This window comes from Narcine bancroftii, chromosome 6, assembly GCF_036971445.1.
Source record: "Narcine bancroftii isolate sNarBan1 chromosome 6, sNarBan1.hap1, whole genome shotgun sequence".
Lineage (NCBI taxonomy): Eukaryota > Metazoa > Chordata > Chondrichthyes > Torpediniformes > Narcinidae > Narcine > Narcine bancroftii.
Genome location: NC_091474.1, coordinates 66,850,723 through 66,867,159, shown reverse-complemented (window position 1 = coordinate 66,867,159; position 16,437 = coordinate 66,850,723). Strand labels below are relative to the sequence as shown.

The window sequence follows — 16,437 nt, the reverse complement described above, 5'->3', positions numbered from 1 at the left end:
GGAATACAAGTGGATAAAGTACCAGGGGAGATGACAATATTTGCATTTCCTCTGAAGACTAAAGCAGACAAGGCTACTGGCCACTGTTATGTTAACCTTCTACAGGACCTCTATCAAGAGGATCCTGGCTGGCTGTATCACAGTGTGATATGGTTGCTGCAGAGAAATGGATCGGAGGTCAATGTGCAGGACCATAAGGGTGGCAGAGAAGATCACTGGAGGCTCCCTCCTCCCCGCACCCCCCTATCAATGTGATCTACTGGAGTCGTTGCCTGAAGAGGGCATGCAAAATCGTTGAGGACCCCTTCCACCCTGCACGCAGCATCTTTCAGCTGCTCCCACTGGGGAAGAGATCCAGGAGGATCAGAGCCAGCACCACCAGGCAGAGGAACAGCTTCTTCCCACAGGCAGTGAGAATGCTGAATGGCCAACGGAACCACTCACACTAAACATCCAAGACTCTCATTTTCTCAAAACGGTATTTATTTATTTGTAAATATTAATATTTGTCCTGCATATGTATTATATCTGCATGTTTTGGACCAAGGAATGGAGAACACTGTTTCATCAAGTTGTACTTGTGCAATCAGATGACAATAAACTTGACTCTTTCAGCTGACAATTGCAGGTCCATAAGGATCGCTAACAGCTCTGTTTTCCTTCCACCTATATTTCTTGATCACACAATAATTACACTTTGCTGCCATTCATGGTTCAAATTCGCTTCCACTGGCAGGAAGCACAGATGTAATGTAATGGTCTTTCTTTTCGCTTTCAATTGTATAAACAATGTTTTCCTGAATCAGGCAGAGTATTTCGATAGGATTGTAATTCCCAACCAAGTCCAAGTTTATTATCACATGTACCATACTGATGTGCCCAATACAAAAGTAATTGGCCACTTCAGCAGCAGCGATGAGTCAGCTTACAGAAAGGAGGTTGGGAGTCTCATCAAACGGTGTAAGGACAACAACCTGAATCTCATTGTAGTCAAAATAAAGGAGATGATTGTGGACTTCTGGAGGTAGAAGTTCAACCACTCTCTATTACACATCAAGCGTTTTGTTGTGGAGAGAGTGGAGACACAAAGTTCCTTGCGTGATATTCTGAGCTGCATTCGCCACCTTCTGTAGCTTCTTTCGACCTTGAGCAGAGCAGTTCCCGACCCACACGGCACTGAGGTCAGGCTCGAACCGATCTCTGGCTCTGCAAGGCGACAACTCTCTCCGCTGCACCAAGTCCGAGAGGTGATTTGCTCAGAGACATTTTGGCAAGAGTGAGCTCCCTATGACCCACATCTCATAAATAAGAAGGTGCAACCGCATATATACTTCCTCAGGAGGTTGGGGAGGGCAAAGTTACTGACTCCCATCTTGACAACATTTTACAGGAGGACAAATTGAGTGTCTTTTCTGGCCCCAATATTGTGTGGGACAGTAGCTGCATAGGGCTGGGTCAGTACAGAGGATCATCAAAACGGCCGAGAACATTACTGTTGTCTCCCCTTCCTCTATTGATAATATTTACCTGGAGTGTTGCTTAAATAGGGCTCAAAAAATTATTGAGGACACTTTCCCTCCATCACACAGTATCTGACTCATTACCATCAAGTAGGTGTAGAATCATCAAAATCAGGACTCTTCTTTTTTTTTTTCTTTGGCTTGGCTTCGCGGACGAAGATTTATGGAGGGGGTAAATGTCCACGTCAGCTGCAGGCTCGTTTGTGGCTGACAAGTCCAATGCGAGACAGGCAGACACGGTTGCAGCGGTTGCAGGGGAAAATTGGTTGGTTGGGGTTGGGTGTTGGGTTTTTCCTCCTTTGCCTTTTGTCAGTGAGGTGGGCTCTGCGGTCTTCTTCAAAGGAGGTTGCTGCCCGCCAAACTGTGAGGCGCCAAGATGCACGGTTTGAGGCGATGTCAGCCCACTGGCAGTGGTCAATGTGGCAGGCACCAAGAGATTTCTTTAGGCAGTCCTTGTACCTTATCTTTGGTGCACCTCTGTCACGGTGGCCAGTGGAGAGCTCGCTATATAACACGATCTTGGGAAGGCGATGGTCCTCCATTCTGGAGACGTGACCCACCCAGCGCAGCTGGATCTTCAGCAGCGTGGACTCGATGCTGTCGACCTCTGCCATCTCGAGTACTTCGACGTTAGGGATGAAAGCGCTCCAATGTATGTTGAGGATGGAGCGGAGACAATGCTGGTGGAAGCGTTCTAGGAGCCGTAGGTGATGCCGGTAGAGGACCCATGATTCGGAGCCGAACAGGAGTGTGGGTATGACAATGGCTCTGTATACGCTTATCTTTGTGAGGTTTTTCAGTTGGTTGTTTTTCCAGACTCTTTTGTGTAGTCTTCCAAAGGCGCTATTTGCCTTGGCGAGTCTGTTGTCTACCAGGCAGGAAAATAGCTTCTACCCACAGGCTGTGAGTAAATCATCCCAAAATATTTATATATCTATGTACATATATCATTATTATATGCTGTGTATTGTGTCTGTGTATTTGCACCATGGTCTGGAGAAATGCTGTTTCATCAGTTTGTTCATGTGCAGTCAGATGATAATAAACTTCATCTTGAATACTCAGATACTGAGGTAGGTTACAGGTGAATTATTTAGATGGCAAGATACAGGCAGAATATTTACACTTTGAGAGATACAGGCATAATTTTTAGATAGTTGAGTGCATGTTATAAGTTTTACAACCAGTTGCCAAATCGGGAATTTTTTTGAATTCTCTAGCAACAGACAGACAAAGACAACATTAAAGAATTAGAAAAGCAGACAGTGATTGGTGCAGGTCTTGATCATTTACTTACCCATTCTTTTCGTGCAGTTTTGTAATTTCATCAGTTTGACCCATTATTTGGTTTTTCAATTTATTTGTTGAGAGAGAATTTTCAATCAATTGAAGCTCAAGTCGAGATGTTTGATTGAGAACCTGAAAAAAATTGATGAAAATGTTAAAAATGGTGGGGGGAGAGGGAGAAATTATGTGTTCCAATTACACCTGACAAAGCTTTCTTTCTGTGACGAATATTTTTTTAATGCCACCTTCAGAAATCTCTACTTTCTTTCAAGAGTCCTTTCACAGAAAATCCCCTCTCAAAAAATTGAAGTATTTTGCATTCTCAAATGCTGATGTGAAGAAATAATAGCATTTTTTTCACCGTAAAGGAAAGGAAACATTTTGAAAATGGAGAAGTGGGGCACAGGTAAATATTTACCTTGAACGAGGCTTCTTGGCTGAAATACAAAATTAGTACATATCCTGGAAAAAAGAAGTTAAATTTTGGAAAATGTAATGGGTTGGGGACCAAGGCAAAAGTATTAATTACTAGCATTTGAACAATATCTGAGAAAAAGCCGCAAATAAAATACCAGAAAGTAATTGCCATGCAGACTGGAGAATAGGGAAGGTGTGCTGTAAACCGATAATGGTGAATAATGTATTCAGAGAGACAATGGTGACTCAAATTTCCCTTTGCTAACATTTTGTGATGACTGCCAATTTTATATCCAATAAATCCCTTTCCCTGTGAAGAGAAACAGTGGCTCATGCTGGAACAGGATTTCACTAGGGCTTGTCCACCCTGTCAATGTTTTGCTAAAGAAGTCTTCCTGCTTCCTTGACAAGGGTCTGGCAACAAAATTTTACTCTTGTGAGGTTCATTTAGGAGTCTGATAATGGCGGGAAAGAAACTGTCATTGAATCTCGGAGTGTGAGATCTCACACTCGTGAAATTTCCTCCTGTGGCTGGGATTGGATGAGTCTCTTAATATGTTGGCTGTTTATCCAAGGCATTGAGAGTTATTGATGGAATCAGTGGTGCGGAAGGGGGGGAATGCGATGGTCTGAGCAACATTCACAACTCTGCAATTTCTTGCGGTCTTGAGGGGGGTGGGGAGCAGGTCCCATCCCATGTAGTAATGCACCCTGACAGAATGCTTACAATGGTGCCCTGGTAGAAGTTGTTGAGGGATCAGGTTACATTGCCAAATTTCCTCAAGCTTCTGAGGAAGTCAAAGTGCTATTGCATTTTTATGGACATTGCATTCCGTGGGTTTGTCAAGACCATTTCACTGGTGCTGTTCACTCCAAGGCACTTAATCCATCTTTTATCTCCATCTCAGCATGGTTGATGCGGACCTGGGAGTAAGCCCACCCATCTTCTGGAAGTCTATCACCAGCTCCTTGCTCTTGCTGACACTGAGGGAGAGTTTGTTGTCCTAGCATGAACCCACACGTCCCTCCGTCTCCATTCAGTCCTCCACTTTATTGCTGAGAGAGATCCTGCCATTGAAACTGATGTCATCTGTGAAATTATAGATGGAATTGGAGCAGTGTTTGGCCACATAGTCATGGGTGTAAAGGGCGTAAAGTAGAAGACTGTATTCAGCCTTATGGGGCCCCAGTGCTGAGGATGATCATTGAGGAAGTTTTGTCACTCGTCCTCACTGAGTGCAGCCTGTAGGACCAAAAAAAAATCATGGATCTGGTTGCAGAGAGGGGTGTTGAGACAAAGGTCACAGAGTTCAGGGTTGAGTTTGTTTGATACTGTTGGGTAGAGGTAGAACTGTAGTCAATAAATAGTAATTTGGTTATCCGGGTCTTCCAGGGCTGAGTACAGAGTCAGTCTGCTGTTTTGGCAGGAGGTGATAAGGAGCGGGTCGAGGGTGGCTGGGATGCTGGAATAAATATGAGCCTTGACCAACCTCTTGGATCATTTCCTGATGGTGGATGTCAGAGCCACCAGCCAACAATCAGCGAGGCCAGTTACTGTGTTCTTCTTCAACATCAGGATGATAGTGAAACACAAAAGTCTGCAGATGCTGTGATTGTAGTAAAAACACACCAAAATGCTGGAGGAACGCAGCCAGTCTTTTCAGTGTCTATTGGAGTCAAAGATATATTGCCGACGTTTCAGGTGTGAGCCCTTCTTTAAAGAATAAGCCAGAAGCAGGAAATCTCAGAAAGTCTCAAAATTCAGACAATACTGGCTAGGGGAGGAATCCAGACCATCAGAAGGTGATAAATGGATATAATAAGGGCCAAGATTTTTTAAAAATTATCATGTTTATGCAAAAGGAGACAGAGGAAGAGACAGATCTGAGGGAAGAATTTGGGGGGAAGAGGGTTAATGAAAGCCAGAGAAGTCAATATTAATACCATCTGGTTGGAGGGTGCCCAGTTGGAAGATGACATCTGGTTCCTCCAATTTGCAGGTGATCTCATTCTGGCTGTGCATGAGAATTGAGACAGATACGTCAGTATGTGAATGGAATGGAGAATTGAAATGGCTGGCCACTGGGAGATCCATGCTATTGAGTCAGACAGAGCTGAGGTGCTCAACAAAACTATCTTCCAATCTCCATCCAGTCTCTCCAATGTAGAGGAATCTATAAAGGGAGCATTGGATGCAGTAGATGATCCCTGCAGATTTACAAGTGAAATGTTGCTTCACTTGGAAGAACTGTTTGGGGCCCCAAATGTGGGTGCAAGTGAAGCATCTCCTGCAGTCATAGGAATAGGTCCCAAGGGGACAGTTGGTGGAGAGGGAGGAGTGGAAAATGGAATCATGGAGGGAGCAGTCCCTACGGAAGGCAGAGAAGGGAATATGTGTCTAGGGTGGATCACGTGGTAGGTAACAGAAATAGCAGAGAAGGATGAGTTGGATGTGAAGGCTGGTGGGGTAGAAGGTGAGGTCAAGAGGAATCCTGCCCTTGTGTGAGGGAGTGGAGGGGGCAAGTGCAGGTGCGGGTGATTATGGGGTCCTTTCTTATTTTCAGAATTTATAAGATTATTAGATCCCATTTTACGGTTTGGTTGACCTTTCACGCGTTAATGGAACGTTTATGTTTAATTTTGAGAATAGTTTTTGTTTTATATACATTTTTTGTCTCTTTCATTGGTTGTTTGAAGTTATTTGTTAATATACTTTTGCTTTGTTGGATATATATTCTTGTTATTATCTATGTATGAGCATATAGATTAAAAAAAGCAATAAAAATGATGGAAAGAGGAATGAATGAGGTTGATGTCATGGCGGTAGTTGGAAATATAAAGGTCCCAAGCAGGCAGAAGACCGGACCGAGGTGTCCAGGAGGAGGAAGAAGATTTAAAGTGGGAGAAGGAATTTTATGTAGTGTGGGTGGAGAATCGTGGTTGTGGAAGTGGCCATGGCGATGGAGCCAATGAAGTGGCTTCTTGAAGCATGTGTTACTTCAGCTTGTAGCAAGGAGAGGTTCCCAATGACTCTGCAGACATGGAGGACACCGTCTGATTCTCTCACGGGGAGGCTGGTCTGATGTTCATGTTAGTGACTTTGGTTGGGGAGTGCTTGAGCTGGGAGAAGGGTGTACCACCAACTCGCTGAAACCTTTGCTCAAAGCAAGGGAAGAATGCAATGAGATCTTCCAGAAGGGATGTGCTGCCGTTTACTCTTCTGCCTGGCTTTGTGCATTAGCCTTTGAATGCACGCATGACCTAGTATCTGTCAGGTTGGTTTGGAACTTGTGTTTGGGTCAGGGCTACGCTCTTGGTGTCTCAGATGGTCATATGCCTGGATTACTGGTGCAGGGCTGGGTGGTCAGGCCTGTTCCAGACCTTCAATTCTGAGAACACCTGTTTTCTGGTGGCATGCAGACTATTCCTGTGGCTCGCAGCCCACCATACACCTGATGAAATCAATGATAGCATTAGTTTGTTCACTGAGGCCTGTCACTGAGCCCTTGACCACACATTGCTGTACTGAATGAAAGCAGTGATGGAGGATGTCATCTATGCCCTCAGTCTAGCAATGCTTGATCTGTAACACTGAGTCCTGACATCTCACCTTCTGCTTGGAGACAGATTGGAGCAGCATTGACCTGCGGTCTGATTTTCCAGGGAGTTGTCTTGGGATGGAGAGGTATGGGGCGTCTGGTAAATGTGTAGCTATTTTCAAGAATTTGGGAAGCAGGCGAGAGTGAGTCATGTACCTAGCTTTGGGCTATTTTGTTTCAAATCTGTTGCTCGAGTGAACCATAGAACACTACAGTACACTACAGAAACAGGCCCTTCGGCCCATCTAGTCTGTGCCGAATTATTATTCTACCAAGTTCCACTGATCTACACCTAGACCATAGCCTTCCATAACTGTCCCATCCATGTACCAATCCAAAATTTTCTTAAATGTAAAAATCAAACTTGCATTCACCACTTCTGCTGGCAGCTCAATCCACACCCTCGCCACTCTCTTTGTGAAGAAGTTACCCAGTGTGTCGTGTTTAAGCATTTCACCTTTCACCTTTAAGCCATGTCTCATCCTTGACTCATGTCCTTTCATTCTTGTTTCACCCAACCTGCTTGCATTTATCTCTTCAGTTCCTCCAGCATTATTTTCACATTGGCCTTGGGTGGGATGAAGACAATCAGGGTTGGTAATGTGAATTCCCACATAGGTCATGGGGACATCCCTCCATTGTTGGATATTCCAGGCGATGGTTTCAGGAGCTCACCAGGACCGCAGCAGATCTGCTGCTGGGTTCCAACTGCTGGTTCTGCATCGGCTTAAGCAGTGACTGAGAAGTTGAAAGTTCTTGTCCTTGTTTTCAATTCGCCCTATTCCTTGCCCTTCCATGTTCTTGCTGCTTCCTCTCACCCTACAAATCCCTCCGCTATCGGAACATCCTCAAACTGAACTCCTCTGAACGCCTTTGCCTGCTGAAGCCCTGGAGCTTTAAAGTTCTCTGCCTGAGCTTCCCTGCCTTTTCATCGTTCTATCCTCCTTTATAACACCTCCCTCTCAGACCAGGTTGTAGTGCCAAGCAATGGCTGTTTACACAGCTTGTGGGGAAGCATCTAAGTTTTGGAATGATGCAGCTGTTCAAACAGGGCAATTGAGGTTGATATTAAATTTTCATAACATATTTCTCTCATGGTACAATATTTTTGGACCAATTTCTCATTACCTCATGGCATCCTCCTATCACATTTTGTTCCCTTAGTTACTTGTTATCGTTTCACTGAGAATTAATTTTTGCTGTCAATTATGCTTTGATTATCATGTCTTATCCACAAAATTTTAGGTATTGATCTCATGCCTGTGTGCACATCCATTTTTTCATTTGTCAACATTTGTCAAAGTGTAATTTATCTCATGGCCACAGATAATTGAGTGCATTATGGAAGGTCGGTGTAATTTAATTTTACACTTGCCACAAATTGGATTCCTCAATAAAAAATGTTTTTGGAGATCAGTAATTTGTGTTATCCATTGAGTATTTAACTACATGTTATTCTTCAGTATCCATCAGAAAGGAGCAGACAGCAGCAGTCCACTGTTTGAAATTAAGATCATGTTCTATTCTCTGTTGTTCAGCACCACATGAAATTCCTTTGAACTTTATTTTCACATCCATTGCTTTTTTACTTTCTCTTGAGTTCCGCAAGCAATCACCAAGTAAACTTAACTATTCTTGTAAGGAAATCCAAAAGCAATGAGCATTCTTCAAAAGATTTAATTTTATGAGAATCCAGTTATTTTTTTATAAATCTGTCGAAGTTACCCATCGCTCCAGGGGTGAAGTTGTATTGAAGAACTTCAGGAATTGTACAATAAATTTTACTTTCCAAGAATAGCAAACTCTACACAAAAGTTCTGGAGAAATTCAGTAGGTCATGCACATCCATAGAAAGTAAAAGGCAGTCAAAATTTTTGTATAAGATATTGGACCAAGGCATCTGCAGATTTTCTGATGCAGACTCGACATCAATATAAATCTTTTCTCAAAAGTTCCATTCAGAAATTTTTTTCATAATGGAAATATTATTTGTTACACTTGATTAAATATCCAGTTCACTTGGTTCACCTGAGCATTGAGCGATCGTTGTCATGTATGATGCTTACTTCATGTACACAATTGTCTTGGTGACCTAGTACACACAGTGGAAATTTATGGTTAAAATGTGGTAACAAAATTAGCTTTTTTAATAGAGATATTAACAATCTAGAAAAAGGAATCTTTTAATATGGTTGTATGTTTTATTAGTTCAATTTTTCTTATTTGTTGATTAAAAGGTTGAATTGCAAGGATGACATTTGGTGTGAAATCAGTGTATCAACTTTCTAAGTAATGGGTGCATAATAAATGATGTGTAACTTTTTTCCACTTCATTTGTTGCAATTAATTGATGGCAATTTCTCAGCTAAAGTAGTCGTTTAATGGCTGGAAAGACCATGCGCTGGAGAAATTGAGCAGATCATGCAGCATCCATAGGAAGTAAATGATAACTGATGTTTTCTTCCCTTTACTTCCTATCGATGCTGTGTTACCTGCTGAGTTTCTCCAGCACATTTGTGTATTGCACTTGATTCCAGTATCTCCAGGCTTCCTTGTTTAACTTCATTGTACAGTATTACCCTCCTATGCACCAAGTCGACAGACATATCAAATCACTTGAATTTCCTGTGAATTGCAGACTTGTATTTCATGAGGTTTGGCAATGACTTCCAGTTTTTCTTTTCCCAAAAAGAACAAGTTACATGGAGAATATTGCAAAATATTTAAACTGGAGTGTTTGTTTTTATACTGCACACTTTAACAATCTGTTATACTGCCAATAATATGGGCAGTGGTCCAGGTAACAGCAGGATATCTCAACTATTTCAAAGACTATTTCACTGTGGAAAGGACTAAGTGTAGGTGAAGCTGTGTTCACAGGACAACTTTCTGCAAATGTCAGTAGTCTATTTGAGCAGGTAATAAAAATGAATGTTGGTCTGACACAGGATACAACATGATCGCTCTGTCAAAGAATGATTTGACTAATGCATTGTAAAGCTGCCACAAAACAACAAATTTCATGACATTTTCATGGCATTCAATTCTTTTTCTGATTCTGATATTGAACAAAACCTAAATGTACATTCTCGTGAAACTCCTGTGCTACATCATGAGATGATATGCAAAGACCTCCAGTCCAGCACCTACCTGAGCTTCCACGTCTGTTAATTTGCGAGTTTGTTCAGCTGTCTGAGTGAGTAGACTCGTTCTTATTTCTAACATTGTTGCTGTCTGGTTTTGCACTGCATTCTGCTGGATCTGCACCATTTCACTTTTCATATTGTCTTGAATATAGCTTTCAAGCTGTAATAAGGAAAACATAGACATCTATTCATTTACTTTACTCTAAAGGTGAAGTTAAATTGAACATTTTCTGAACCCAAAGATTCTCCCCAGTCTTCTCCCACCCTCATGTTTGTTCATCTGTCCACTGCAGATGTGGAAGATTTTGCTAAAATGTCTCCATTATCAATTCCATAACTATTTTTGTTCCACATTCAAACATGTTTTAATTAAACTTAGAACGTTAAGTGTAACCTGTTTGCACACAGCATTTGAGCAGGGTGAATTTCTTTTAATCTTGTGTCATGGGTAAGAATTCTCAGTAAGAGTTGAAACATATTCCATCAAGAGTGGTCTGTCCCCAAGACAAAAATAGTCTCCAGCACTCTGTCTGCAAACAAATGCTTCTTTGAGTTCCCTTTCTTTATGAAGGCTGCTCATTCCCAAGGTCAGATGAATATCCGACTATAATTCCTGTTCAATGCATCAAATGATTTGAAGGTTCATGTTTAAAAATGTTTCCTGCTTCAGAATTAAATATTTTGATTGTTCCTCAACCAATCTCTTCAGTTCACCATTAAATTTTATTTATGACTGTCAATTAACAGAGTCTGGTGTGTTCAGAAAGAGTTCTATTCATTGCTATGTCCAGGCAGTTTTCAATGCCACAAATTAATTTGTCATTAGGGCTGCATGGTTGGCATAGCCAAGGTGGGCAACCTTTTAATTTTTGATTTTCACATACAGAACAGTAACAGGCCATTTCAGCCCATGGGTCTGTGCCGCCCAATTAACCTACAACCCCGGTACATACTCACGGGCCAAAATAGCCTGTTTCAGTGCTGCATATCTAAATTAAAAGGTGGCCCACCCTTCTAGTGGTTAGTGCAGTGCCTTTACAGTGCCAGCGATCATGACCGACCGGGGTTCGAATACCGTGCTGTCTGTAAGGAGTTTATACATTCTTGACGTGCCTGCATGGGTTTTTCCCAGGGGCTCCAGTTTCCTCCTACTGTTCGAAATGTACCAGGGGTGTAGGTTAATTATGTGTAAATTTGGCAGCACAGACTTGTGGGTTGAAATGGCCTGTTACCATTCTGTATGTCTAAATTTAAAAATGTATATTTAATATTAATTATTTAAAGAAAATGTAATGAAAATTGACTAAATTTCTCTTGTCTAAGTAAATAAGCATAATAAAAATTATCCACATCTTTAACTTTGCAAATTTTCTGGCTTATTACTGCATACAAAAATCTCTTCATTGTGAATCAATGCAGTATGGATTATGGCTTCTGCATTATTTAGGACAGGATATTGTGTAATCCTCAAATTTTAACATTGCAGATGCTAAGCAAGCTCAGCTTTGTTTTTCAAGCTTGGGGCTGAATAATGCAATTATTATATAAGTTTGTATTCTTACAACTCAGAGAACTCCACTTTACCTTCACTTTGTCCTCAAACTTCATGATAAACCAGTTAGAAAAGGGGTTTGGGATAGGAGGCAGTGATACTCATTTGTCCATTTCATATATTCACAACTGCTTATATGAACATTGTCAATAGTCACTTGCCTTGTCATTGATGCAGGGCAGTTGAAAAATATTACCCAATAAAAGTACAATCAGATTTTGTGTGTTCAATTGTTTTTCACTGGGATTGTAGTTTTTCCGGCTTCTCATTGAAGTTGTCAGAGAGCATTCGCCTCAAAGAGTTTAATGGTGAAGAACAGAAGTTTTATCTTTTATCCTTTGAACAACTTGTGGCAAGAAATTTCACAATTTCATTGCGAAAATAAAACGTACAGATATTTAAGTATTTTAAATATCTGAATATTATGACCAGAGGAATGTCAGCTGCTCACAGTTCAATAATTCCTGATTCTTGGCAGGATAGATCCAACCCTACATTCCATAGCTTCACAATAGAGTCATCACATTTCACAATACAGAAATAGGCTCTTCAACCCAACGTCCATAAGTTGCCTACCCTGCTAATCATATTTGCCTACACTCGCCCTGTATCGCTCTAAATCTTTCTAATCCATGTACCAATCCATATGTTGTAATTGTCTCAGCATCTATCACTTCCTCTGCCACAACCCTTGGCATTTAACAACAAGGTACCAGTAAAACTAACATTTAAACTTGAGGATCTGGACTCTGTCCGTCTCTCTGCAACGTCATCTTCCTCATTGGCAGACCCCAATCAGTGTGGATTGGCAAGATCACCACTTCCTTGCTGACTACGAAAACAGGCACCCCAAGTCTGCATGTCTAATCCCCTGCTCTATTCCCATATGCTTACAATTACATGAACAGAATAGTACAACACAGGAACAGGCCACTCGGCCCAAATGTCTGTGCCGAACATGATATCAAATCAAACTAAACCAATGGCCCTGTCCTCTCCCTGATCAGCCTCATGTTTTTAATGTAAGTGTGAAATGTCTTTGATTCTCTTTAATCCTGCTCACCAAAGATATCTCATGGCTCCTTTTAGCTTTTCTTATGTCCTGCTTGAACTCCTGCCTGTAATTTTTATATTCCTCCAGGGCCTATCTGGTTTTAGCTCCCTGAACCTTGCATATACCTCTTCTCTTTTTGACCAAATTCATGACCTCTCTTGTCATTCAAGGTTGTCTTACCTTGCCATCCTTATCCTTCCTTTGCACTGGAACATTCTTTTCCTGGACTCTTAATTAAAACAACAGGGGAACCAGCTTCGATCCCTGCAGCACACCTCTGCTCACGAGCCTCCAATATGAGTAGCAACCCTCCACCACCACCCTCTGAATCCAATTCTCTCTTCAATTGGCCAGCACATTCTGGGTCCCACGCAATAATTTGAAGCGCTGCCGCCTGTGTGGACACAGGAGAGCTCCGAAAGGTTCTACCATCCAGTGCTAATACTGGCAACTCCATACAGGCGTTAAGCAGCTTGTTGAAGAACCCAATTGTGCTTTTAAACTAAAATCCTGCAACTGTGAGTCTGTGCCCTCGATGATGGCGCCTGTGCTCGGCAGCAGCCACAAGGGGTTGCAGATTCTGGGGACCAATGGACCAGCGGAGGCTACCAGAAACAGGGAGAACATCCTCCTTTGAGAAAGAGAGCAGAGGAGAAGACTCAAAGGATGGTGACCACGGCGGCAGACCAGCAAGGGGCTCGGCGGCTGAGGGACCCATACAGACTGTGGGTGACTTACGGTCAGGGGACCCACACGGACTGCAGGCTGCTGGAGATTGGCTCGTGTGAACTGGAATTCAAAAGCGTGCTGAGGTTAAGAAGTGCTCCTGAAGGGCTTTGGGCACTGAATTCTACCTTATTGTGTCATTGGATCTGGAGCTTGGGATGCTAATGGATTGAACAGGGGTTTTTGTGGCTGCAGATAAATCCTCGGACACCCAATGACTCTGAAGGGACTCCCTTTTGCTTCTCTTTCTCTCATACTGTAAGGGGCACCCGGCAACACTAGTGACTCTTTGTCTGCCTAACAGCAAGCAGAAGACAATTTTGTGTAATGTAACATGTTCTGTACATGACAATACAGCCCATCACATAATATTCAGACAATAGCTTGGGCCGAGCTGTTCGGATCAGACCTCTTGTGTAATTGTGTACTTCTGCTTTGCTGTTGAGTGTTTGGGACTCACCAGAACCATCTGCCTGGGAGTGATCAGTACCAGTTTGAATGGTACAGTGCAGAAACTCCTCTCTTGTCTTCTCTCACAGCACTTACCTTTTTACCATCATAGCTTTGATTAAATGATGGAGCTTTGGTCAAATGCACTTAATTCTGAAGATTATCAAGGTTTCCATGTGGCAAATTTGGAAATGCCATACCATCTCTCTTACAGATTGAAATACATCCAATTTCTTCAAAAATTAAAGTGCAATCACAATTATTAATTGTTATTTCTCAGGATGATCTGGTAGTATTAGTTTGTGAATGATTTTTTTAAACAGAAATACCATGTGGAAATTGGACTCGACAAATCATTTGATTTAATTTAATAAATACAGTAACATTATGTAAATCCAGCACACTTGGTACTTAAGTGAAGGCTGGAAGATTTTTCAGATTATTACTTCATTTATTGTTTTAAAGTATTGCACAGAGCATTTACTCAAAGGAGCACAGGAGTCAGGTCCTGGAATGTATAAAGGGGAGCACAGAAGTCAGGATCTGGAGGTCTCCAGGGAGCACAGGAGCCCAGTCCCGGAGAGTCTTCAGGGAGCACAGGAGTCAGGTCCTGGAATGTATAAATGGGAGCACAGAAATCAGGATCTGGAGGGTCTCCAGGGAGTGCAGGAGCCCAGTCCCGGAGAGTGTCCAGGGAGCATAGGAGCCAGATGCTGAAGAATATCGAGAGAGTACAGGAATCTGTATTTGGAGAGCCAGATACCAAACAATGGGGCAGCCAATTATCAGAATGTTATTGTCCTTTCCAGAAACCATTCTAAAAACGTTTTGTAATAAAACTATGTGGCAGCTAAAGATTTTTTGCTGTGTCCATAAACCTTATGATTTCAAAAGTTAATTGAGAGTGAGTTTACTCCTGGAAAAAACTACAAATTCAGAGTTCATTTGGAAAATTTCTTCTGAGAAGTATTGTTCCAGGAGTTCAACACCAGTTCAGCACCAGTTTGAAACTGCCGTTGTCTGCAAAGACTTTTTGCATTCTCTCCTTGTCCTGCATAGGTTTCCTCTGGGTGCTCTGGTTTCCTTCCACATTCCAAATATGTACAGGGTCAGTAGGTTAATTGGTTACTTGAGTGTAATTGGGCAGCACATGCTCATGGGCCAGATGGGCCTGTTACCATCCTGTGTCCCTAAATTAAAAATATAATCTTTGGAGCAACCTACAGAATGGTTCAGAATCTACAGAACAAGGTGAAGCAGTTCTTCTTGTTGGACTTCACAATTATCAAAATTATTAGCCAAGTTCTTAAACAGTACAGCCACTGTATGACATGGTGACTATCACTGAATCATGGCTGAAAGAAGACCACAGCTTGAATCTAAGTACCCATGGATAAGTGTATCGGAAGGTCCTGATCATGAGCAGAAGGGGTGTGGTGATTCTGCTAGTAAATAAGGGAATTAAATCTTTGGAGAGAGGAAACATTGGATCATAAGATATTGAATCACTGTGGGTAGAATGAAGAATCTATTATTGTGGGAAGATTGAGAACTGGGACGCTTTTAAAAGTTTACAGAAGGCAACTAAGAAGTCATTGGGAAGAAAAAGGGGAATTTTGAAAGAAAGCTGGCCAATAACATCAAACAGGATATTAAAAGTGTTTTTACATATATTAAAAGTGAATAAAAAGACGAGAGAAGATATCGGACCGATAGAAAATAAAGGTGGAAGAGTTATAATGGGAGACAAGGAGATGGAAGAGAATTGAATGAGTATTTTGCATCAGTCTTCACTGTGGAAGACATTAGTAGTATATGGGACTGTAAAGGGTGTCAAGGAAGAGTGGCAAGTACAGTCACAATCACCTTGGGAAGCTGAATGGTCGATGGCAATGGTTCTCAACCTGTTTCCACTCATACCACTTTAAGTAATCCTTATGCCGTTGGTGCTCTGTGATTAATAAGGGATTGTTTTCAAACTTCACCCAAACCCTTACTAATCACAGAGCACCTATGGCATAGGGAATACTTAGTGGTATGTGAATGGAAAGAAAAAGGTTGAGAACCACTGATGTAAGGGTAGATAAGTCTCCCAGACCAGATGGATTGCACCTTCGGGTTGAAAAGAAGTATCTGTAGAGATTCTGGAGGTATTAGTAATGATCTTCCAAGAATCAGTAAATTCTGGGATGGTTTGGGAGGACTGTAAAATTGCAAAGGTCACTCCTCAATTTAAAAAGGGAAGGAGGCAGCAGAAAGGAAATGATCGACCTGTGAGCTTAATATTAGTGGCTGGGAAGTTGTTGGAGTTGATTGTCAAGGATGAGGTGACAAGAGTACAGTACCTCGAGGTGTATGACAATAAGACCAAAGTTAGCAGGGAAAATAATTCCTGACAAACCTGCAGTTTTTTGAGGAAACCACAAGCAGGCTGGACAAAGGATGTATGTTAGGATTTTCAAAAGGCTTTTGACAAGGTATCACACAGGAGCCTGGTGAACAAGATGAGAGAGCATGGAATTACAGAAAAGTTATTAGCATGGGTAGGGCACTGGTTGATTGGCAGGAAGCAGTGGGAATAAAGGGCTCCTGTTCCACACAGTTCGATGTTGGGGCAACTTTTTACATTGTATGTTAATAATTTGGATTGCAGAATAAATGGCTTAAAAGCTAAATTTGCAAATGA

The 16,437-nt window shown here is 41.8% G+C and overlaps 2 protein-coding genes across 14 annotated transcripts in view; one reads left to right on the top strand and one right to left on the bottom strand.

Annotated features, from left to right (window-relative positions):
- The window catches only part of mcph1 (microcephalin 1), a 334,689-nt gene that overhangs the window by 184,281 nt on the left and 133,971 nt on the right, over nt 1-16,437 (top strand). The gene's annotated exons all lie outside the window — the stretch shown is intronic.
- Nucleotides 1-16,437, bottom strand: part of angpt2a (angiopoietin 2a) — a 110,719-nt gene that overhangs the window by 54,318 nt on the left and 39,964 nt on the right. For all 3 annotated transcript variants that reach the window (XM_069885242.1, XM_069885241.1, XM_069885240.1), the window contains 2 exons: nt 9,974-10,129; nt 2,818-2,939 (listed from right to left, as the gene is read on the bottom strand). In XM_069885242.1, coding sequence (XP_069741343.1) covers nt 2,818-2,939; nt 9,974-10,129 — 278 coding nt within the window. The remainder of the gene's footprint in view (nt 1-2,817; nt 2,940-9,973; nt 10,130-16,437) is intronic.